This window comes from Gasterosteus aculeatus, chromosome 12, assembly GCF_964276395.1.
Source record: "Gasterosteus aculeatus chromosome 12, fGasAcu3.hap1.1, whole genome shotgun sequence".
In the NCBI taxonomy this organism is placed as follows: Eukaryota; Metazoa; Chordata; class Actinopteri; order Perciformes; family Gasterosteidae; genus Gasterosteus; species Gasterosteus aculeatus.
Window position 1 is genome coordinate 22,538,265 of NC_135700.1, and position 26,059 is coordinate 22,564,323.

A 26,059-nucleotide genomic window follows, 5' to 3' on the forward strand; every position below is an offset into this window, starting at 1 on the left:
AATGTTGGAGTGAAGTATTTCTGCATCAAACGATGGGGGTTCTTGATATGTTTAAAAAAAAAGGCATTTGCAATTATTTCTTATTATTTTTTTCTTATTAAAATATTTTATCCATGGACAGTTCTCAAATTAATTTCTGAAATGTCAACGGCATTAAAATATTGTTAAATGAAATGGCCTGCGAGTTCTATTTATTCTGCATTGTTTAAGCCGACCTCTTTGTAGAATCACGTCTTGCTTTATTAGTTTGTGTTTCGCTTTATGAAAAGGTTCCTTAAGTATTTCCATCCAAACACAACAAGACATTTCCCACATCTGATCGACTGAAGGTCTGCTGCTCTTTATCAGTGTGAATTACACATCTCCATCCATCTGTCTGTGGGGTACCTTCACTCGATGGTGACCTTGCAGAACATGACCTGATAAACCCTGAAGACCCCCCCCACACACACACACACACACACACTGGGCTGAGTGTGGTGCTGCATCAGACTACCGGCTACTAAACAATGACAAGAATGCATCTCACTAATATGTGCGCGTCCGCTGACATCATCCCCCCCCCCCCCCCCCCCCCCCTTCAGCCAGCGTGCCCCCCCCGTGTTGTCTAGAGACAGAGATCCCCGCGTTGCTGCTTTTTCTTCTTCGCCGCTTGCGCGTGGAGGAGAGTGCGCTAAATAAAAGGGAGGGGGAGAGAGAGAGAGGGAGGGAGGGAGGGAGAGAGTCGGAGACGGGGGGAGAAGCAAAAGGCGTCTGAGAAGGGAGACGGAACGGGAGTGTGAGACAGCTATGAAATTCATCCGCGCTGTTTGTTTACTGCTTCTCTGTCCAGCTTTGAGCCTCAACACCAGGTGAGAGACGCGGGGGGTCGTTGGTGAGGGGGGGGGGGTCTTTGTGGGGGGGGGGTCTTTGTGGGGGGGGGGTCGGTGCGCGCTGTTGGAAATCTCCGATCACTAATCGGAAGGGTCTGTTCCGTCCTGCACGCGCCGGAGCCCTGGTTCAGCATGCCGGGGGGGGGGGGGGGGGGGGGGGGGGGGGGGGGGGGGGACCGTCCAGTCCTCCAGCACCTTCCGGTGTCCTCTCTGTCTCCCCCGCAGGCTGCTGTCTCTGGTAGTTGTGCGCGCGCGCGCCGGGGGGACACTTGTCCTTTTACATGCGATGCCTGCTGAATTGTGGTGACGCTGCTTTTTGGGGACTTTTCCTGCCCGCTGCTCTGCGGGGGGGCAAGTTGTGTGTGTGTGTGTGTGTGGGGGGGGGGACAAGGATACTTGTGTTGCAGTGTCTTGAAAACGAGCAGGTGTGTGTGTGTGTGTGTGTGTGTGATGAGCTCGGAGAAGGGGAGTATGATGATTAATTGAACCATTGATAAAATCAGTGGGGGGGGGGCTGCTTTAGAAAACTTGCCTCAGTGGACCCCCCCCCCAAAAGACCACCCTAAGCATTTCTGATGCTCGATGCTTCTGAACACTCGCATGCTGCTCTGTGAGTGATTTGTAAGCGGCCGGTGGAGACGTGGAGACGCGAGGGTCCTACAACGAGGGGCCGCGGGGACGCGTGGCGCCTAAGCAGTCGGTGGTTAGCGACCAAGCGGCGGCGGCGGCGGCGGCGGCAGCAGCGCCCTTTAACACACCTCCACCCTCCACACACAGCAGATACGTGGAGGAGCTGCAGGCTCCGGCGCCTTTGTTTGTTCCATCTGAGGAAGCGCCGGGTGGAGTACGGCCTCGTCGGGGGTCTTTCGGGGGGGGGGGGGCTAATTGGGAAGGTAATTTGGCAGGTCATCACAGATGTAGTGCTTCCTCTGGAGGGGGGGTGGGGCTTCTTCCTGTTTGTGTTTTGTTGAGGGGCATCGGGGGTCCACTGAGAACCTCTGTGACCCCCAAAACAGGAAAAGACAAAAACAAAAACAGTATATTATATTCATAAAAGTCCTTCTTGTGCCTGCAGCCAAACGGCCATTGTCATTGTACAGGAACGCGCCGTCTGGGTCGGGCCCGACCTCATTGATTAACCACCTGATATCCGATCGGTTCTCGTTACTGTCCAGTGCCCAAAGCGCGGGTGGATCCCTCGTTTTAATTAAAAGACTTTGGCCCCTACGAGGACGGCTGAATGCAATTTCATCACGTCCAGGATTGAATTCGACAAAAGGTCAAACTAGCTGATCGCTCGTCCGCTCCATCGTCGTTCCACTGCTGCCCCCCCCCACCGATGATCCAGAGGTGGGTCTGCTTCTAATATCCAATCGGTAATTAGCGACGGCGTTTTCCCGCCTGTTGTCCTTTGACCAGGGGGGGAAACACCAGTTGGCCGTGATGCATTTGAAGCTGGTTTTATTGTTGTCAGACTATTAGAAGCGTTCACAGAATTCTAGATTCTCGTCTTTTTTCGAAAGGTATCTTATTTCAAACTGAAATGATTTCAGACATATTCCCCTTTTTATTTTATTTTTCCAGTCATCAAAAAGCGCGAGCGAAGCCGGGCGACTTTCCAGCCGCCCTAATATCCTCTCCTCCCGCCGACGGGCTCCTCAAACTGCTGTCACATCTCTGTTTGTTATCCTGGAGGTCGCGGGTTTTTTTATCATTTGTGACACCCTCATCTCTGGCTGTAATGGCCGCCGGGTGCACCCGCGGGGCGGGAAGACGACTCGCGGCCGCTCCGCCTCGCTCGGCTCCACTCCACTATCACCACATCGGTGTTGTTCGCGTGAGCGAATCCATTTCCTACATTTACCGCAACCTCCACTGTGTGACCCCCCCCCACTCCCCCAAAAGAGTCGCCGCTCGACTTCTGATTGCTTTGGCCTTAATTCAGCTTCACCGCCTCCCGAAAACCCGAAAGCCGCCTGTACCCGATCCGTGCGACGACGGACTGTAACCAACTAACCCTAATCGGCGAAGGGGAACCAATGGGCCATGAAGCTGGTCCCATGGGGGGAGGACCGGCCCCCTCTGGGTCGGGTTGGGGGCGGGTGGGCGGGTCTCCTCCAGTAACGCTGCTGCTCTACGTTTGGCTTGTTTACTCCGTGCAGATCAAACAGCAAACATCCCCCTTTGGGCGGTTTCCTGGGAACACGTATGACACGTTTCCTCGACTTTTGGGCTTTGATGTCTCTTACCTTAGCTTGGCTGTGATATCTGGTGGGATCTCCGCAACATCAGGTATTTATGAGTATTTTGGACGGCAATTAAAAGGAATATCGAGGGCCCTGCATCGTGCACATCTTAATATCTGCCTGTAGATACGAGCATATTAGGAATCTAAATTCTCCTTAACGGGTCGGACACGAGAAGAAGGAAGATTGTCCGTGAGATGTAACAATTACCAACGCAGACAGAATTATTCTGCATTCTGCCACGACGTCCTTTCATCGCCCCACGACACCTTCGGCAGCCCCACCAAACGCGACACCGTCGTGTCATCGCCGTCGTGTCATCTCCGCGCCCGCTGAAAGGCCGCTCGGCCGCCCATTCATTCCCCACAGCAGGGTGGGAGGTCACGTGTTTTGCGAGTTTGAGCTCCCCCGCCTGGATTCGACTTGGCTTTGCGCTACATCGTCTCCGGCGTTTGGAATCTGGGAATCGACTAGAGGTCGAGGGGGGGGGGACTGATGAGGAATTAGACCTAACTATTGACCAGGGACGGAGAAAATGGCAACGCCAATCTATTCGCTGATGGAGTGCAAATGGTCAGCGGGGTAATGACCAAATACAGATAATCCGCCTGGCGTCCCTCGGCGTCCTGAAGCTCTCCTCAATCTCCCCCTTTAATTCGGGCTGCGTGGCCGCTTGCTGTCGAGCGGAGGCCTCCGTCGTTGTCTAAATGAACTGGTTCTTGTTTACACCCGGAGACGCCGTAGCAGCGCCTCTGACCCTTGAGGAAACATTAGTGCATTTTGCAGAGCGGCCGTTTGGCGTTAAAGTGTCCGGCCCGGAGTGACGGGGGCCGCCTTAAGAGGAAGGGCGTGTCTTTAATCAAGGGCGACCTCTGAGTGACCTTTTGATGTGCAGCAGCAGCAGCAGCAGCAGTGATCTGTGTCATTGAAATGACAAACGAAAATGTCACATCCGCACCGCGTTCCACGCCACGTCGAGTGACATCTGCAGCAAAGCGGAGACATCTCTATAAATACCAGTGTTTGGCCTCCTCTAATTACATTTTGCAGCCCGGTGACGTCTGGATGTGTCTGGATGATTGTTTGAAATTCGGAGGACACGGCATAATGGTCACACCGTGGCAACCCGGCGCCGAGCGCGCACGCCGGCGACGAAGTGGGCCGCAATGAACAGGACCTTGGGTGTCTCCTACCGATGGGGGAAGTAATTAAATGCATCAGCGAGTGGCGGCGTCTGCGAAGAACGTTGGAAGCTCCAGCAGCGTTTAGTTTCCCGCGTGCGGCGGATGGCGGTTTGCATCGGTCACTCGTCTTGTAACTGGGCCGCACGGCAGACTGAATACCTGCGCGGTGTGGAAGGGGGGGGGAGCAGGTCCCGGGTGACCTGGCGGAGGTGCGTCATCACGCCTCAGACGTCTCAGAATACGTTATGAAGTCTGCGCTTCGGTCTCCTGTTATTTAAGGACATATTTAGCGCTTTAGCTCGCTCAATGTTCACTTGCAAATTGGCTGCTAGGCCGGTCGCCCTGAAAACAGCTGTTCGATGCCCCCCCGAGGGGGGACAAGGCGGAGAGCTGAGTTTGCCATCTAGCGAGCCTAAAAACAAAAGAGCTGAAATAATGAAATAATGGGCTAATAACGATCTGTGGGCTTATCGCCACTTACACCACATTATCTGATTCATCGTTAATATGAAACAAAGAATTGTGCGATTATCCCGTGAGACCCTTTCTGCTCTCATTCAAACGAGTGCTTTCTACTCGCGAGCCCCTTTTCCTTCACGCAAGCAAAAGTTTTAATGCAAAAATGTCTCTTCACCCATCGGTATTGATATCGGCGAGTCGTCGCCGTCTCCGTGAGTAATTGGCGCCCACTTAATTGCTCGGTCGCTGTAAACATGACGCTCCTGTTCTGTCAGCGGTGAGTCACTGCTGGAAGGCTTTTCTCTTTGTTTCACAGTGAAGCGAGAGACGTCTAAACGTAACGGGCAGAAGCCACGAAGGCCCCTGCGGGTTCTTTGCCTTGCGGCTTTTCCTTCGAGGCGGAGGGAGGACGCGTCGGACATCTGCTCGCGCGGACGGACGTTCGGGGGCGTTTTACGAACGTTCTTTGGTGCAGATTTCCATCCTGGCATTTAGATTCAGGTCAACTTGGGTTTGACTTTCCTCCTGTTTCTGTGTCAGTGCAGTTTGATGTAAAGTTTAAACGTGAAGTTATTGATTGTCTCTCAGGCCGATTACCTTTAGAGCTGCAACGAATTATTTTCATCACAGATAAATAAGGTGATTATTGATTGATTAATCGCTTGGTTTATAAAGTGAAAGAAAAACCACCTGGTTTGCTCCTCGGGCCTTTTGAGGATCCCGTAAAATGTTTTGGATTTTTCTTGGAGAAGTGACGATGAACTGATAACTGCTTGGATGAGGTTGTTTTTGGATTTGTTCAACCAATCAATCCTTGCAGTTAAAGCTTAACCAGACGTCTCCACCGACAGTCGGAGGACCAGGACTTAAAGCTGGCACCTTATGAATAGTCCACCTTTTGTTATACGATGAGTCGTCATATTTTTGGGGTCACCGTCCAAACGGAATTTCGCAGGGAAAAACCTCTGAGGAATTCCTTTGAATTGTCGTGAATTTGGTCACCGTGACCTTGTGTTTCACGAGGCCCAAAGCGACGCCCGCTCACGATCGAGGTCACGCGTTTGCGCATCAAAGGTCACCGCGGCCTCACGAAACAAGCGTTTGGTCAAAAGAATTATTATGACAATTTGACGTACATGTCAACGAGGCCTTTTGGGTTTCACCCTGGACCGAATTCACAACAGCATGATTATGACTAATTGTACTAATTATCTACAGAAAGCAGACACGTGAACAATGCTCCTACTTGACACTATTTTCGTATCCCATTAGGGTGTTTTTCTCCAGTGCTGACTCATTTAGGCAACGTTTTCATGTCATCGAAATGAAATGATTCAGACGACACCGAAGATTGCAGTCAAATTACTGAATGAAACATTTTATTTCCAGGTTTTTTAAAAGAAGATTTTTGCAAATATGTTGTATAATGTGTACTGGAATATATTTTGCAAATAAAATGAATAAAAAAGAGGTATGTTTGGCCCCTCTTTTGACATTAGAATCTTGCGTATTAATGATGAACAGATAAACCTCCTTTAGGAATCTTCTTTATCATGGCAGCAAACCTTGCCGATCCACTGATTGCAAAAGCCTCAGCAGAACGTCAGCCATGCGCCGCGTTTCCGACTGAGGGACGTGAACATGTGATTTTTCTCTTTGCTTTATTTATCGGAGACACGGTCCTCCCCAGCGACACCGTGTTCCACATGGACACAGTCACACCTTCCCACCGGGGAGCTGCCCTCCACAGATCACATGGCTTCCCGTTGAACAGCTCCACTGAAGCAGTCACTGTGGTGCTCGGGGGCTTGAATGGGGGGTCGGGGGGGGGGGGTTGATGTACACCTTTTTTCAGCCTTCAGTTTTGTTGGGATTCAGCTCTCCGTCACCGACTGCTTCTCTAACCGCCAGCGATCCACCCATTTGCCCATTTGGTTCCTTGCTGCAGTTTTAATTGGCTCACTGTGGAACGTCCCAGTTCTCAGGGACGGTCGCTCGCGGAACGTTAGAAGGATCAGAGGATTTGAAATTATTGGATTTGGATTGAACGGGAGAAGAGGATCATACATAATGCAGGTTTACTCGCCATACTTTGATGTCCTCAGCGGTTGTTCCTTTTGAATCAATGCACCTATTGATTCGCAGCGTTTGTCTTCGTATATTACCAAATATATTATTTATAAATATATATTTCACCTTTCGGAACAATTTCACGCACTAAAAGGAAAAAAAAGAAACCCTGTAAATAAAGCCTGACATGTGCATGCAATGAGAATAAGGATCAATCAATATAAAAATGGTGTAATATGATTACAACCATAAGATTTGAATGCAGGTTTACACGCAGTGTGTCTGTGCTCAGTAGGCAGAGAACTCCCCGTCGAGGCAGCCCAGGGGTCCCACAAGTGTCGCCCCCCCCCCAGTTCCCCCTCAAGTAAACAATGAACTTTGCAAACGTTTCCCTTGTGTGCGTTTGTGGTGTGATTTAGCAGCGTCATCGCATTTCCAGCCATTTGAAGGCCGATACGGATGCTTCCTGTCTTCTGTGCACTAACGACGGAGCCACGCGGTAGACGGGTGCGGCGAGGGGCGGGGATTCGCTTTCCCGCGGCATTCTGGGGGGGGGGGGATCCGTGTCCCTCGCCCCCTCTGGAAATTATTGCCGAACAGGCGGTTTTGCGAGCTCTCCGCACTGCACCGGATCCCTGCTGTGGTTTGGTTCCTGATCCGCTGGGGGTCCACATTGGTGCTAGTGGCAACACCCCCGGACGCCAGGACGGGTTATCGTAGCTGAGGATGACGTCGTCGAGGGCGAGCCTTCCCGCAGGCGCCACGTGGTTGAGTTACTGCGGCCCGGTCAGCGCCGAGAGCGCCGCCGCCCCCCCCCCCGGGCCGAGTGTCTGAGTGGCCAGAATTCACTGCGCGGCCGTCAGTGGACTTTAAGCGCAATTGGCCAAAACGAGTTACTAAGCTCCTTCCTCAAATATACAGCTCAGCCGCAGCAGCCGCCAAGGCAGCGGTGGGATGTGGCGCACTTTGGGGGGGGGGGGGGGGCGACGCGCTGTCAATACTCAAAGAACAACAAAGCAAACTAATGTTCAAGAGCTGAAATTGATTGCCGAAGACGACGCGAAGACCTGCCGAACTAGCGCCGTTTTTCATTTCCTGCCTTTTTATGACCCCCCCATCTCCCCCCATCCTCCCCTTGTCTGTTGCTCTCTGCTGACTATACTGTACATCACGGCCCCGGCTCCCGTGTACCCTTTTCCAAGAAACATAATATCTCCTTCTTTGGGTGAAGGCTACATAAATCTGACTCCTTTATCAGCCGCCAGCACACCTCCTCGAAGACGCCCGAGCGGATTCCGTAACGTCTATCTAATCATTTCCTGAGCACATTCCGGTGTCAGGATCCATCCTGTCCTGACAAGTGCCGGTTCCATTCCAGTCCCCTATCGCCCCGTGTTCCTCCAGTGTTTCGCCGTGACACCCGACTGATAAGTGTGCGCGTGTCAGGAGGAGGCGGCGTTTAGCGACGCGTTGGCAGTCCTCCCCGTGGCTGCTTTTGTTTTGCCGTTTCGAGGGAGGGTTTCATGACCTGCGGACCGCAGCGCCGGGTGGCACTTTACAGACTCATTCGCCGCGAAAGGAAAAAGGGGAAATGCGAACCGCGCTGATTTGTGGCCCTCCATGAAACTACGGGCAGGTTTAAATTAGAACTATATTTTCCGCCTTGTTGGGATTTCTATTCAACCGCATTCGTGGCTTCTCATTAGCAGTGTGCCATTTTTAACCGCTTGTCAATTCTCCAAACAGACTCCTTGCAAAAAAAAACCCATCCTATGACACACAAGAGTCGTAATTCTGCCCCCTGAAAGGAGTCTTTTCCAGCGGAGCATCTGAATCAAAGAGGTATTGTCGCTTGCCAATCAATTTTTAGTGTCAGGTTTACTATTTGGCAACAGATGGAAACGCGTTCATGCGGCTCAACCTCTTGCTGATTCCATCTCTCCGATCAATCCGTCGCCCTGAAATCTTTTTTTTTTTTTATCTCAACTGCAAACTAGCAGAGAAGAAAAGAGGAGGACGCCCGAGTCCCCAGAATGTGGTCCTCCGTCGTCTCCGCGTGTGCAGGCGTGTGCAGGCGTGTGCAGGCGTGTGCAGGCGTGTGCACTGAACCCGGCCGGCGGCCACAGAGAGGCCAGCCAGAGGGTGTTGTGTTGCTCGAGTCCACCGCTCCCCATTTGCCTGTCTGTCAGACGTCCCGCTTGGCCGAGCTCCACACAGTGATGGTGTTGACAAAATGACAGGAGGGAGGCACCCTCCAGCGAATGTCAATTCACCCCCCCCCCCACACACACACACACTCCAACACCCCGAAACACCAAAGGAGAGAGCCGCGGGTTATGTAAAAGGTTTGAATATTTATATAAAAACTACGTGGCTACCAAGGTGTCTCTCTTGTACGAGCAGCTACGATCAGCTCGCGCCGATGGGGGGTGGGGGGGGGGGGGGGGGGGGGGCACCATTAAAAGGCTCCTTGACGCTTCATCGCAATGACAAAAGTGATGGCGCGCGCGTGCGTCTACGTTGCGGATCGGTGTCGCCGGGGTTCAGACGGAGCCTTCCCTCGGCTCGCTCGCCGTCCCGACCCGACCCGCCGGGAGGAGAGATCCGTTCTAATGGGTCTCTAATCTTATAATCTGTCTAATAGGGGCACGGTTACACTGCAGCCCTATTGGAATACTGAATAAACACGGACGGAAGTGGAGGTTGTTGGGGACGTTTGGTCCTGATCTCAACCTGAATCCGAGACGCCCGGCGCTCTCGTTTTTTAACGGCCTTGTGCGTCCGGAGCCGCACTCACCAAAGAACCACCGTGACGTGTTTTAGCAAGATGAGCATTTGATGGCGGGTGTGTGGATTACCACTGATTTATTCAGCTTCGTGAAACAGTGTGCAGGGGTTTGAGATTATTCTTCCAGGATTTGGCACATTTGGCACATTTCGATAGAAATCGACATTTCTATCGAAATGTGCCAATGTTGTCATCTGCACGACAGTCCTCCCTGGTTAACACACAAGTATTGAAATTATACCTTGAAGAAAATAATAACCGAAAAGGCACATTCATCTGTATATTAAGATCAGGCTCACAAATGAACGTCTCTTCTAATGCGGCGATGTGACAGCACAAAGCTGTGCTGTCACATCGCCGCGTCGTACAGTCTGCATGACTAGTTTAGGTTTAAATACCAGTGGCTCTGGATATAAAAAATGCACCATATGTAAAGACCAGTCACACATTCAAACCATTAAATATTTAGATCTGAACATCTGCCCTTCAATCTTCATAATCGTCACTTTTTCTTAATGCTCAGATTGGCCAGAGAATAGGTTTTAAGATGATATTCAACAGGAAAGATTCCTGAGTCCAAGTCCCGCGCGGCGTGTGATGAGAATCTCTGGAAAAAACGTCTCAACAAACAATACAAATTCACTCGGCGAGTGTTGTGCGACGTTCAGGAAGTCTTTCCCCTAGAAATCCGACTCAGCACAACGTCACGTGGGTTTGGACACCACGACCTGTAGTCGGTGTGAATCTGCACTACAAAGCTCATTGTGTCTGCCCCCCCGCAGGCATCATGAATAATTCCCATCTGTTGCTAGAAACGGTTTAATGTCTTCATTCCGGCGAGTGAATTATGCATGCTTGTTTTGTGCGAGTTCCAAATTGTACAACCACGTTGGCGTTGTTTGGCACATGGAACTTTGGAGTAAATAAAAATCTTGCGGTTCAGAAAAATTATAATTATAATTATGGGTTTTTTAAGGCCGTTAAGCGTGCGTGACCAAAACCAAAAATTGCAAAATACTGATAACTATGCCTTCATTTTTTATTGAGTTTGCTTTTAGCCAATTTCTCTGAGTGAATTTGTTTTCAGTCCAGTACACAGGTGCATACGACTAGGGCTTTTATTGTGAAAGGTAAGACCATAAGTGGGTCGGGGATGAAAGGAGTAATAATGTTTGCCTTGTTCATTTGAACTACAAAGGCTCTGAGTTAATGTGCGTTAGAATGTCATTTCCAAACAACGTCACGTCGTTACTTGTGGATAGAAAGAAAGAAAGCTCTGGAAAAAAAAATCAACCGTGTCTCGTGAAAAGCAAAAAAAAAGCAGCTTCTTTAACTTTTAGTCGCGCAAAAATGGTCACGACGTGAACAGTCGGAAGGTGTTGACGTGCAGCTTAATCCTGCAGCCCCCTCGACGCATTCAGGTGTCGCTCACAGATACGATCCAAGGTGCCCACAGATTATAAATACACTTGACACATCTGTAAATCCGCTTTGTCTCCACAGACACTTTCAGTTCTCAGGAATGATTGCAGTCCGTTTTCCCCAAGTCCACAGGCATCGGAAGAACCGTAGTTTTCAGTCTCTTTGGGTGTATCGTATCTCCCACCGCTCATCCTCTCGGAGCTCGTGTAACGTCTCATAGAAATTTACATTAATCCAACACCTTCGCCACCTGACATGACAACAGGTTCTGCTGAGTCTAATACACAGCGAGCACAATCCCATTACTTAACTGGAAGGGACTAATAATAAAATATTACTTCCAACCTAACCGGATTAGCAATGATCTCGTGCTCTTGAGGGTCTGAGCCGCCTTCCCAATACGAACACCTCCTCCACATACGCAAGTTCCCGTCTGCTGCTCTGTATTTTGTGGATTTGAGGAGCGATCATAAATGCGCGCTGGACAAACAAGGCGGTGGAAAAGGTCGACCTGTGTTTAGTTGCGTTCCTGCTGCGCCTCACCGAGTGCAGGTCGGCTCGGCGAGGGAACGCCAAGAAAAGGGCAAATACGAGCACGTTGTAGACCGACGCGGAAAACGCAGACGAAAGAAACGGAGTCGGACTCACTGAATCGGCCGTGTGTCTCAACGGGCGGGTCAGCCGGCCACAAAGAGAACTACGTCCACGTCCGCGGGCCGGCGGCGAGGTCATGGCGAGCGGGAAAAATGTAGCCGCACCGATAAAGCGGCGAGACACTTCCTCCCCGGGCTTTAGATGGCCGACCCAGAGCCGCTCCCGGTGCGCGGCCTCGGTGGAGGTCCCAGCAGAGGTGTTTGGTATTTTAATGGGACCGGAATGATCAATTACCCTCGTGCCAAGGGGTTGCCAGATATTAAAAGAAAGGATAAAGCCGCAACGTCGATGCTGTCTTCCTGGGTGACGCTGGCAGATTCTTCTTTCATTTTGGGGGCTAGGTTGTTGTGGTCAGAGTCAAAGACACATGTGGGTCAATCCCCTTTGCGGAAGAAGGCAATGAGAGGAACAGGGGCCTTAAATGAGGATCTGGATGACTTGCTGACTGGCGCTTGGAGCCCCACTATGGGGCTGTGGTGGGAATGTAATGCAGTTGATCCACAGGCGAGTCCTTCAGCAGAGGGCTCAGAGAAAACAAAAGAAGCCGTCAGCATCGCCGCTGAGTCGGCGGAAAGATCCTCCGCACTGATTATGTGTTTAAAAAAAGGAGCTCGCCTTCAACTCTCAGCAACAACGGCTCCAGTAGTGATAAACACAGGAGCACTTGGAAGAGGGCAGCTTTAGTTCAGGAAGATTCCCATCATAAGGCTTTTGACAAGCTGGATTTTGAAGGAAAGCAAAAGTGGAACCAGTTAATTAGACTGGGAAGAATTTGATCTCACAATAAGCAGTTTTCAGAATTCACAGTAGTTACACTCGTATACGCTACTTACGCCCACACCACACGTCCAGGGGCAATAGAGACATGATGTGCATGCAGATGTGGAAATAGATAATCCAGACATGTTGTAAGTCACTCGAGGGGCTTCTGGGGGTATCGTGGGGCTAATTTAACGGAACCTCTGGCAGAGTTCCTCCACTTTGTAACACCAGCGACACCCCACCCATTGCCGACACCCGCAAGCCGCGCTGCACATTGCATTGCCTCTAAGCCTGGTTTCACAGCACACCCGGCGGTTACATCAGATCCTCTGTGTTAGTTAATAAGTGGGAGCTCGCACAGCCGTCGACGGCGATATGCCGCGACAGCGCGCACAAGTTCTTTTTGACAGGTGAAGGTGGTTCTGTTTGCACTGCAGGATCCCAACTGTGGGATTCTCGCTGCAGGGATACCTATGTGGCATTCCAGTCACGACACCACCTGGGCCAACAGTTAGGGCAGATGGAGCGACACCTTGAGCATGAAGTGCAGTAATTGCGGTTAGAGAGTGACCTAATCACTCCCTGTCCTTCAGGTTTCAGCTAATGGGGGGGAGCTCTACGGCGGTGCAAAGGTCGACTGGCGGATCTGTGTATTGCAACTGAAACAACTCCTCAAGATGTCCCCTCACTGTTAATTTCATGCTGTCTTATCAAAACATCTCCGTTAAAATGGAACGGATGCACGGCAGCATCAGCAGGTGGTTAGTGTCCACTAGAGAAGTGTGGCTTCACCAAAAACAAAGATAGTAGAGGACATGGATTGTTCTCTTAAATAGTGAATTGACGAAACCAACAATTTAGAAGCCAACTGGCTTCTTACTGGCTCGGACTGAAATACTGCCTTAAACATTTCTCACAAATTCATCCTGCAATTTCAAACTATTGAATGGTATACATGAACGAAAACTAAAAACATTTTTTGTTACCATCATTTATCATAATTTATCATTGCAGTAATCAACATATAAAATAATGTGGATAAATAAATGGATAGATTTTTTATTTTCGTATAAGGTTCAATTCTATAATCCTTATGCATCCTGTCACTTTTCAATCTCCAATTGGGGACTTAATCATTAATGTCCTTAATCATTATACCTCCGCCAATATGCTTGGTAGGTACATCTGAAGTTAGAACGTTCCTTCATTTCTTAATTTCAGAAATTAAACAGAAGCAGGATATATTAGGCCTTTTTAATTGATGAATGAGATTAAAACAAAGTACTGCAAACAATGGTGCAGAGCCGACATTCGGTAACTCAAAGAGGACGGAGAGACGTTTTGAGGGAGAGAGACGAGCACCTGAAGCATGAAAACAAGGAGATGGAAATAAACGAGAGAGAGAGTGGTTTTAAGTCTATCAAAGATTCATCTGCCGCAAAGCACAGGGCGGTCTGAAGGACCGGAATGAATTTTCCTTATTCTCTGGTTCTCTTGGATTTGTGTAGAACACATCAAATCAAAGACACATAACCAACTAAATAACTCAACTGAAGGCGCTTTAAGTGAAACCTGATGGCCGTGGCGTATAGAATGAGAGGATGAGGTATGGAATGAGAGGATGGCGTATGGAATGAGAGGATGAGGTATGGAATGAGAGGATAAGGGTATGGAATAAGAAGATGGCGTATGGAATGAGAGGATGAGGTATGGAATGAGAAGATGGCGTATGGAATGAGAGGATGAGGTATGGAATGAGAGGATGGCGTATGGAATGAGTAGATGAGGTATGGAATAAGAAGATGGCGTATGGAATGAGAGGATAGCGTATGGAATGAGAGGATGAGGTACGGAATGAGAGGGTGGCGTATGGAATGAGAGGATGAGGTATGGAATGAGAGGGTGGCGTATGGAATGAGAGGATGAGGTATGGAATGAGAAGATGGCGTATGGAATGAGTAGATGAGGTATGGAATAAGAAGATGGCGTATGGAATGAGAGGATGGCGTATGGAATGAGAGGATGAGTTATGGAATGAGAAGATGGCATATGTAATGAGAGGATGGTGTATGGAATGAGAGGATGGCGTATGGAATGAGAGGATGGCGTATGGAATGAGAGGATGAGTTATGGAATGAGAAGATGGCATATGTAATGAGAGGATGGTGTATGGAATGAGAGGATGGCGTATGGAATGAGAGGATGAGGTATGGAATGAGAGGATGAGGTATGGAATGAGAAGATGGCATATGTAATGAGAGGGTGGCGTATGGAATGAGAGGATGAGGTACGGAATGAGAGGGTGGCGTATGGAATGAGAGGATGAGGTATGGAATGAGAGGGTGGCGTATGGAATGAGAGGATGAGGTATGGAATGAGAGGATGGCGTATGGAATGAGAGGATGAGGTATGGAATGAGAGGGTGGCGTATGGAATGAGAGGATGAGGTATGGAATGAGAGGATGGCGTATGGAATGAGAGGATGAGGTATGGAATGAGAGGATGGCGTATGGAATGAGAGGATTGCGTGGTTCCTTTTAAACGATACGTCCACATTTGCCCCCCCGGGGCACCTGCAGCAGGGTCACGTCTGTGACGGAGTGTTGATGTCTCCTGTTCCTGGCGCGGTGCCACTAATTGGGGTTTCCCATCATTGAGATGAGGTCTCTGTCAGCTCCGCTGTCGCCATGACACTCATTAGATGTGCCGCTTTGGAGATAACCTTTGTGTGAGTTCATTTTTTCTCTTAATTTCTGTTTTAATATAACAGACTTTCGGCCATCGGCAGCAGAACACATTAAGACGTATATTTAGTGGTGCATGATATAATTCTTGGTGATACATCATCATATTTTAAAAGCTCAGTTTTAAGATATTGTATAAATGTAAAAGCAGAGCTGGGCGATGTGCCAACCCCCCCCCTCCAATCCATACACGGATCATTTTTATATTTCCATGACAATATACATCACAGGATGTATACGCCATGTTTTCCGAATCATTACAAATATATTTGCAACTACACACTGAATAATTTGTGCGTACAATCAAGATTTATCAGATTACGGCAGTTTGAGTTAAGGTTGACTTGTGTTATTAATTTAGACAAAGCGCTGTGAATATGAAAATAAATGACCAACCGGAATGTGTTAAGATTGTATTTCCGTTGTTGAGTTCACAGACGCGAGGACTCTGACAAACAGAGTGCAGCTGGTGAATTAATTCCTCCGCGTTATTCTTTGTGTATAATCTACGGCTGTCACTAATACGATCCTGCGTGTTATTGTTGAGAATTCTGCTGTTGTTGTCCAGCGCGGGTCTTTCCTGGAAATAAAAATGTTGTGAAATAAACAGCGTAACACATAGCAGCAGCTGACAACATAATCCCATCAGTCGTAAAGGGCCTGTATCCTGTGCACATGATCTCGCCTTCCTCCATCTCCAAGCAGAGTACTTATCTCTGAGGCGACAAAACCAAAGACTGTTATCGAATGGCTTTTATTAAATCTCCACCTGGGCATCAATAGATGTGCTACGTGGCTGCGTTGGAGTCCATTGGACCTTCCAATGTGCCACGTGGAGGACTTTTGGGGATCGCTTCTAATTTCATTTTTCAGCATGAACAGCATGGCTGCCTGTGCGTCCCAGCATGCAGATAGAAAACACCAGGTCCATGAATACTGCATGCCTGGCTGACGGCTGATCTGCGGCACTTCTCAGTGCAGCTTCTTATTTTGATCTACACACAACGTCCCACATGGGGGGAATCTCTTCAGACGCCCGACTGCGCCAGGTCTTTAAAAGCAGACGTGGAAGGGGCCGTGCACACATACACAAAAAGACAGGCTGGAAATATTACGGAGGGGGCCCAAATGTAAAATGAACGAAATCCAGTGCCGTAATAACTAAGACCGGCATTGAAAAGATGGCGCTGGTGTCGTCCTGGCAGGTCCACAAAACAAGACGAAACAATTAAATGGCCACGTAGCCGGAAAATAAAACATATGCGCCCGTTCCAGGGAAGCGGAAGGATTTCCTTTGAGCCAGTTTCCTGTCCAAACCCGTCCGAGGATATCAGGGGCTGCAGGACGGCGCCTGGCACTGCCAGAGAATGATGGAATAATCTGGAAACACAGCAGCCAATACTCTGGTCTGATGAGTATTCACCTACGGGGGGGGGGGCTCGTTCCTTCCGCTTTATCTCAGCGAGCACATATGGCGCCTCGTTGCAGGCGCCTCCGACGACAACGTCTGTTCTCCGGGACGCCTGCAGTTCATTTATACGGCCTTTGTTGCACGGCTGTGCGGCTTCAGGGCTAAAAGAGAATTCCTCCCAGAAGACGGGACGTCTTTTTGCTTTTTTCCTTCTCGCCACTGCGGTCAGGGCTCGTCCCGCTGTGATGTTTACACCGTGTGCGTGCGTGTGTGTGTGTGTGTGTGTGTTTCAGCCGCAGCGACCTAAACAAAACGCGGCCCCTCGACAAAGAACATTTCTAACCTCCGCGGATCGATGGGCGGCGACCTCCTCGCCCTTCACGCGGCCAGAACTCGCGTTGAGGCCACGCCGCAATGGGACTAAGGGCTACATACATATTCGTCACAAGTGTCCTTAACGAAAAGGCCAACTAGACATTTACGGCGGCGTCACTCACGGTCGAGCTCCGCAATGTCGAACGCAAGACGGTTGTTCTGAGAAGTGGCCTCACTGGAGGCGTTGGAGGGTGAGTGAATCTAAAAAAGGGATGGACGTATTATGTGAAGTGGAGGTGAATCCGTTTGATGTCCCATAACGGACGGTAACAAAAGAAAGTCCATTTTGGGAAGACACATTCTCCCTGTATTGGTGTGGCTCCGTACCGGCGAGGCTTTGACAATAAATCGGCTTCTCGTGTCACTTGAAAAGGCCTCAGGGATTGAAAACAAAAGGTCACAGGTAAGCTCAGGGAATCCTGTATGTTTGACGCCCAATTCCCTGCCTGTCAAATCTCCAAAGTCAGATCTCAGCGTTATGAAGATAAATGCATGAAATCGGTGATCCGCTGACTTCTTCGCCATGAGTCAAGTAACCGTTGCAATTTAAACCACGCTGCTCTTTCTTAATTTTTAATCTCGCCATTTCAAACGCCCACGCCCTCCTGTCACTGCGGGCGCTCTTCAGCAGACACGTCGCCCGCCTCCTAATGGTTCGCCATGAAACGGCTGCTTCTCAGTGACGGGACTACCGCGGAGTCCTGGGTCTTCGAGCAGTAAGCGCTTAACCGCCGTCATGACAACAACACGCCAAAGTTCATTCCACACACACAGAACCATACCAACCTGACAAATTAAATTCCACCTTAACGTCATTAATAAAAGCATTAGATGGCGTGAAGCTGATGTTACCGCTGATCCCTCGGTGGGGTTGTTGTGGGATTCGTGTCTGGGATTTCACACCTGTGTCTGAAGATCACCATCACTATGGCAACCCCTCAAATATCTTCTGATTTTGTCAGAAGTTCAGAGTGTTACACTAATGGTAATCATATGTTCATGCTGTTCTGTTTTGCAGTGAAACATACATGAACGTTCGCCGCGTCGCTCAGACCGCTGGGAACGTTTTGCAGGGCTTCTTCACTGCAGCACAGGAATCACTACTGGTGCAAATAAATCTCACAGTGTCACGGGTTCCTGGGAAAGTTCCAGAGTAAAAAGAGATCACATCGCACAACAATACGCAGGGCGCTGCAGGGCGTCAGACTCGGCGGCCTTGGACTGAGAACAGCGTGGTCGGTTTTGTTATTGAAAGTCAGATATCTGCATATGAACTGTGAAAGAAAAGAAACATTGTTGCTGGTAATAAATTGTTTGTTCGTTCTCTCTGCAGGAAATATAATGAACGTTGTGGAGAACCGGAATTCAAATGTCATCCGCTCTGTTAGCAGACAAAACTTTAATATGATTTAATTAAGCTCCACACGGCAGTTGCCAGGGACACTTTTGGCACTCGGACCTCTTAAGACATTAATAGACTTGACGGCCCTGCGTTCGTAGCCGTGCATACACCTCTCTCTCTCTCTGCCCCCCCACTGCGACGCTTCTCACATCCGATGTGTTTTTCAGAATTACGCCCTCTCTTCCAACGGCGGGCCGACGGCGCGAGTCCGGGCTGATTGGCTCTTGTCGAGCACGCACGTGGAGCTCAAAAGACACTGGCAGGTCGTCACGGAGCCGAAACCCTCGGGCGGATTTTGACTCCTGTTCTCCAGCTGTCGCGTGGCAGCCTTCTGTCTCTGTCTGCCCCCCCCACCCCCCCGTCACACGAACACGCCTCTCGTCGTCGGCTCTCCTGCTCCTCAAGGGTCATTTGATGCAATCACGTTGGAGAGCATTCATACGTAAATAGCGATGAGTTATTCTTAAAAGTGCTCCGTGGAGCATGCGGGTGTCATTTGTTTGACTGAATAACAAGTCACTGGACTCCCCAATGACTAGCGGCTAACGGCGAAACTTCCGGCTTCAGAGGTCGGTGAAACCACGCAACCCCAACGTGCTGCTTCTGTGTCTTTCACCTTCTTTTGGCAGATTTTCATCATATCGTGAGCGGATGTCAGTGACTTGCTGCAAATGACTAATTCATCCCCGGCTCCCCGTTTCTTTCATCTGTATTTCTGGAGATAATAATAAAGTATCTCCACGGGGTTCCCTCCGTGTCAGAACCAATCAACACACGCAACAGCACTTCCATTCATACATGTCAACTAAAAGAAATAAACACTGGGCCGTAATTCTAATTTAGGATGCCAGAGCCTCATTTAGCGTCGGAGTTGACTTTAACTTCTGAGTGTGAAATGCTCAAATTAATTTATATTCATAACTCTTACACATCTGCCCTCGGCCATTGTCACTAGACAGATATGATGATAAATACCCACCAACTAATGAATCATTGTCAGCCGATTAAATGAACACAACAGACGCCGTGAGGCTCGTCTCTTAAAACTACAACACACGGGGCTTCATGATGCATAGTTGTTACGGCAAAATGTCCATTTTGAAACGCCGCGCTCCCAAAAGTATTCTCTCAGTGAAGTCATGTGATCTATCGAGAGGCAAATAGAAGCAACTCCTTTAACAATTCCATTAGTAACTGCGATACAAGCCCCGACCCAAAGGACAGTTTTATTTAACTCACTTTTATAACAGAAACAAAGAGCATGTTTTTCTCAAGGCCATATATAGTCATTCACGTAAATGGTACATACTGTGAATAACACTCCTGGGCTGCGCCAGGACCAACGTTTACATCCTTTGGTCCACAGAGTCTGTTTAGTGGAGCTGAGCCACAACGCTTTGGTCGGATTCCAGCTGGGATTCAGACTTACCGGTGAAATATCACCAGCTGGGATCCTCGTCCGTCCACGTTGTGCAACATGACGTTGGTCACATTTCTCTCTCGTGAAACCACGGGTGGAACACAAAGGGAACAAACTCTGCGCGTCCTTGACAAATTTTACAAAATGTAATTCAATTCAGTTTACGCCGGAATAGAAACGCGGCATCAATCACATTTCGAGGCATTTGATTAGGAGCTTATCATTAGCCTCATTATTTATCCTCCTCCCATACTGATGACGGAGTGTTTATGCTCTCCCGCCTTGTATCCTCAGCGGATTGCTTTGTCCTAATTGGAAAGCTGAGCTAATTATCCCCCAGCCTTCACTGGGCACTTCATGCAAACCTCCCAAGAGAGGCGCTTCAGTTTGACTCGGAATCCTGCAAAAAATAAAATATGGCAGTGGGCTGAAGAGCGGGGACGTGGGAGCAGAGTCGCAGAATCAGGCACCCGATTGATGGATATGGATCGAGGATGGAGAAACCACGAGCATCCATCATGATTTCCAGCTGTCAGCGTTCACTGGGATGGCGCACAGCTAATTGGAAAGGGACAAGTTCGGATGGCAGTTTTTTCATTTCGATTCCTTCAGGGTTTCACCAAAAAGCTCATCTTCTCTGGGTTTGTTTTAAAAAAAATAGAGTTACAGGATGAGAGGAATGTGTTCCACATGTAAGCTCCCAAAAACGTGAGATAAACAGACTCGGCTGACCTTGAGAGAAAACGTTTGTTTGCACACTTTCTGCTTTTGGAAAATGTTTCCCGAATAAATTTTGTGCCGAGCAGATAACTTTCAAAAGCTTGTTTACCATAAGCAGGTGATTTATTTTACCGTTTACATGCAGAGGAAATTTCACTGGATATTCTGCATTATGTCTACTTTAAGTCTCCTTTTATTTGGGTAACGTGAGCTTCAGCTTTTATTCTCTCCGCTGACCAGCAGACCATGCAAGTCAATGATAAAATCACTCCGCTTTTCACATGGTTTATTCCCTCGGTAATAAGCATTCTAAGCATTAGTTTCAGACCATATAGTCTCAATCACTTAGTAGATCATGGCCCCATTTAGGCGCTTTAGGGCGGGGCTACCTTGTGACGGACAGCCTGCTACCAGAGCCACGTCTGGCTGGAATGGTCCAGAACACTGAGCTCTGATCCGATGGTTTACCAGCTGACAACATGTGATGTCAGAAAACTGCCCATTTTTTCACAAAGTTGGGGTGTAGTTTAAAAGTAGGATGTCTAACTTTTGAGTTGTATTGTTCTTTTCCTGGCAGGACGTCTGACATTTTAGACACTAATAGAACGGGCTGCGTTCCCATTATGTACATTGACATTACCAACTGGGTTCGGAGTTTTTGCACACACTTAAAATCCACGATTAGCATGAGAAAGTGTGTCGGACATATTATGAAAATTCCCTTTTTTAGGCTCATTAGCATTTAAAGGAACATTCTGTGGGGGGCTGTTCCAGACAGGGTAAAAAATGGTGCTATTTTAAATGATCCTTGTGGTATTTTCACCCAAGTATGTTACAGACATTTCATAAAGGCCCCAAGGAGCCACATCAACGTGTGGTAAAATGGGCACACGACGGGTCCAGTTTAATCAAACTATGAATAGTCTGAATCGTTTTGCCTGATTTCCGGGTTGCAGCGTATTTGGTTTGAAGGCGACATAAAAATAAGGAAAAGGAAAGTATAAGATTACTATCAAATAACTATACATGAAAAACACAAACCATCAGTGAGAAAGAAAGAAATCACATCGACATAAAAAACATGATTGAATTATTACACGTTGAGGACTGAGATTTTTGATTCATTCCATCATCTATCGCGTTGCAGATTAATGGAGTAGAAAGGTTAAAATGTCCCATCACAGTTTCCCATTGCGTAACGTGTCAGACCATTATAGCAAGACTGATTCATCCAATGTCATTATAAAGCCTTGTTGGTGTTTTCTTTTGGGTTTGTTTTAAATTTGATAGCAAAGTGTGTAGGTTCCTTTGCTCTCCGTGTGTTTGTCCTTCTTATTGTAATATTTGGGCGGAATGGTGCAGCACACAACACAGTAAGCAATGACTTCACAGTCAACTACGTCTTTCCTTATTAGATTTGTTTCTGCTCGTATTTGTTTGTGTCGCCTTCACACCTTCGGGGCTCCAGAGCTGACGTTTCAGGACAAAGCCTCCCCGGATGAAACTGTACTCACCAAACCAGATGATTCAAGAAATATTCATCAATATAAAACACAAGTAAACACAACAAAGCAGAAGCATTGTAAGAAAAACATGTTGTAGCCTGTAACACCAACTATGGACCCTTAGTGAAGACAAGAAGTACAGTTACCTCAAAGAAGGTCTTCCTTGTGATGCCTATATGTGACTGAAATTAGACATATTCCACTAGGTATCCCCAATGTACATGCAAAAGCCTGAAAACACCCAAACCATGTGGGCTTTTTTTTAGCTTTTGATGACATGAACACATAAACGCATCGTCGGATTGTTTCTCTTGGGACGAATTGTATTTAATTCCGGAACTGACAACCCATTTTATATTGTAGATGACAGATCTTTGAGCAATCCCCAACAGGCTTGTTTGAAATGGCAGGACTTCATAAAGCAAAGCTTGTAGATGCATTCGAGCCTTCTGAAATCAGAACCATTTGTCTCTCTTTACTCCTGAAAATGAATCACTCTAAAAATTGAAATGACTCATTAATATTTAACGGGGCTACAACTTCCTTGTTTGATGCAATTCTTATTCCTGCGCTGCACTCAAGAGGCATTTTCTGATGTTAGGCTAAACATATGTTGGTTAAAAACAGATCTCACCCCGATCAAACGCACAAAACGTATCAACGGTCAACGTTCTTCTTCAATAAAAGACATTTGAATTGGATTTCTCTAACGCGGCAACCGGCCTCCAATGTATTTTCCAACAACATCCAACGGACGGCCGAGCGTGCGACCCCACCGGCCCACGTCCTGAAGTCTTAAACCAGCCACCCAGAGAGCGATGCAACCGCTCCAATCGTTTCTGCACAAACTGTCAGGAGCCAAACAGCGCCGAAGCTCATCTGCGTGCTCGTCATCCTCAGCAGCACCGCGAGCTGACCGCAGTCCGTCATCGCAACCAAATTGAGTCTGGCACGTTGGAAAAGTGCTGAATCCCGTGGGACCAAACAAACGGCCGTATCGAGCCCATCGTTCGGGGGAAGCCAAGAGTGGCATTTTATTCCGACCAGGCCAGGGCACAAGTGTGCACTAATCACGCCGTTCAGTCAGGGCGCCAGTACGCCTGTCGGGCGGATATCTTGGCAAAAGGAAGAACTCATTGGCGAGGATTGTACCAGGATTTGTGGACACACTTTCATGGCGAGCCAAAGCCAGACCGAAGTTCTGTTCATAACGTTGTTCATGGTAGTGTTGGTAGGACCAAATGACGCGATACAACACTCTACCAACTAAACAGAACTTTCAGCTGAAACATTAGCTTGTTTTGAAGTGCTGGCTCTGTATTATTGGTGAAGATATGAAGGTGTCCGATGCTGTTGTATCTGTTGAAATGTGTCCAACATGCTCATCTGAAACAAATCCGTGAAGAATACCTCCGTGATTGATGCCATTTGTCTCCATGCAGGGAGGCCCCCCCAAAATCCTAATTGCTGCCAGCTCTGTATGAGCATGAAGTGCAGACAGTAATCACCTTCATCAGAAGGACTTGGGATTTATTCACCTTCCTACCTGCAGCTTCCTGTGACTCGTCCAAGGTGGCGGCTGAGCACAGCTTCAAGTAGACTGAGCGTATCTTTAAATCCCACTAAGGGAGTAAGAGGACTCGCTGAAAGAGAAAGCCTGGTAATATATAGGGCTGCGCTCATGATTCATTTCATCTTTGATGTATAGCTCGGTGTGTAGACTGTCTAAAAACGGGGAGAAATGTCCCATCGGATTCCCAGAGCCCGAGCAGACCTCTTTGCATCGCTCATTCTGTCACAACATTGACAATCTTTTTGGACTCAGTCAAGCAACGCAATTAACACGCTTTGTTTGTAAAGTATTTCATTTAATTTTAATATTATTGAAATGTGTCTACATGGTTAGTGTTATTCTTTGTTTTAGTTTCTCTCCTGTAAAGCCTTTAGCTGCAGACAGCTTGACCCTATCGACCTTTTACTTCGGCTCAACAAACCACGTGGTTCAAGAAACAACAAAATAAGTCAGAAGGCAGCAAAACAAGAGGTAATAGCAGGTTGTGGCAAGAGAAAACCCTTCTGTACCTTGTGGCACCAACCTCGGACCCCCGGTGTACCGATGAAATACAGCATAACTACATCCAGCACCCAAGCTGCGAAAAATGAAAAACTGCTTGGCATTTAATTGCTATTTTGATTTAAAAAGCACCGCTCTCCCCTCAGTGGAAGAGTTCTCTCCCCCGGCTCCCAGCCGAGCTTTTGATGCCGAGCACCTCGGATAACCGCGATCCGACGCTCGGCCCGGCTCGAAATGTGTATTGACTATTTGATTGTGCGACGGCCGTCTCCCGGGCGCCAATGAAATCACATGCTTCAGCCTGGTTAAGAACCCCGGAGTGACGATCTCTTAATAGAGGAGTCCTGTTCGAGGAGCTGGAGAGGTGCTGAAAAAGGAGACACTTGACAGAGTGGCTGCTTTGGAAAACTGATGAGAAATGTGACCCTCATACCAAGTCCCCCCCCCCCCTCCCGCTCGCAGGCCGGTTCCTGTGAAGATTGGAACGCTGTAAGCCGAGCGGGGGTCTTGAATGAGCGCCGCGTCACGGTCCGTAACTGGCGCGCGCCCACAACGTGGTCGCGCGCGGGGACGGGGGGGGGGGCGCGCCGTGAATACCAAGTCCGATCCGCGACGGAGCCAAACGCTCGCCCCTCAGAAGTGCATTACCGAGGTGAGAGGCCTAACCAATCCCTCCAATCAATCGGCCTCAGGCGAGGCAAAGGGGTTTTCACACGGGGGGGGGGTGCTGCTACCGACATTCAATAATGCAGTGGAGCCCGTTAGCTTAATGCTTTTATTCAACTGCTGTTTTGCAGATATTTTCGCTTTCATTTTCATTTGATGATTTGCTCTCGAGATACACACATGTAATGGCTTAATATCACACTGCTCACTGCAATATTCATTTTTCTTTCCTGAAGTATTCTGTAACATAACAACCCCTTAAAACCAAACGGCTTTGTGAGCAGAACGGTTTTGATTGGAAGCATATTTTCGTTTCTTGGCGGATACGGTTTGTTTGTTTATAATCCAGGACTTTCACCCGGGACGCCACTGTTCACCTCACAGGTCAGCGGTCACTTCATTGACAAGCAAAGCACAAAGAGTTTCAAACAGGGCAATTTCAAGTTTGTTGTTGTAACTGCATTAAAATGGTCTGAACACTTTGAGTGTTTAAGCTTTTGCCATCTTCTAAAAAAACACCTAAATCCAAAAGCAAAGAGCAAATGGAAGCAATCAGATAATGGAATAGAAAAACGGAGTCTAGATTGGCATATTAACGGATCACTCGAGTGAAATTATTTAACTGGATTAAGATCGACTCCTTCTGCACTATGAAACGTTTAACTTTTGGAGACGATGCCGTCGAGCTGCTTACATACAAATCTTCTCTCAGTTGGGTTCTTTTTTTCTCTTTCGTAGTATTTCTACTGTGAGATCAAAAATGACTGAAAAAATAAAATCACAAAAATGTGAAATTGCTTTTTAATAAACCAACGACGTTGTTACATTTTACACCCTCACGTCCGGCCTCCGTCCCTGGATTCTGAAGTTACTCGCGTAGGATATAAATCGCAGGCCGGCGACAGGACGTGATGTTTACGACAGGATGGACGTGAGCGATGGTGCTCGGAGCCGAGGGGCTCCGCTGGAGTACACGACGGGCGGCTTGATTAACAAACGCCGCGCCGCCCGCCACGAATGCCAGATGAGCCTTTGCAGGCGCGCATCTGAAACACCTTTGTGAAATTTGCGTGTAAAAGTAAGAGCAATGGTTAATTCAAAAGTGTGTTCTTTTTAAGATTCCCTGCAAGCTTCACTGGAAGATGATTAGCAACCAAGAACATCCGGCAGGCCCCAAATGTTCTCCTAATGTATAACAGATGAAGCAAACATAGATCTGCCGGCCAAATAATGAAATTATATTTAACATTCTGCCCCGATTTAACAGGTTTGCCACAAATCCCAG

At 48.3% G+C, this 26,059-nt stretch overlaps 1 protein-coding gene across 2 annotated transcripts in view; it reads left to right on the plus strand.

Moving 5' to 3' along the window:
- Positions 1–710: 710 nt before the first annotated feature.
- The window catches only part of luzp2 (leucine zipper protein 2), a 98,670-nt gene continuing 73,321 nt past the window's right edge, over positions 711–26,059 (plus strand). For both annotated transcript variants that reach the window (XM_078085781.1, XM_078085782.1), the window contains exon 1: positions 711–851. In XM_078085781.1, the coding sequence (XP_077941907.1) occupies positions 790–851 (62 nt within the window). In that variant the 5' untranslated portion in view covers positions 711–789. The remainder of the gene's footprint in view (positions 852–26,059) is intronic.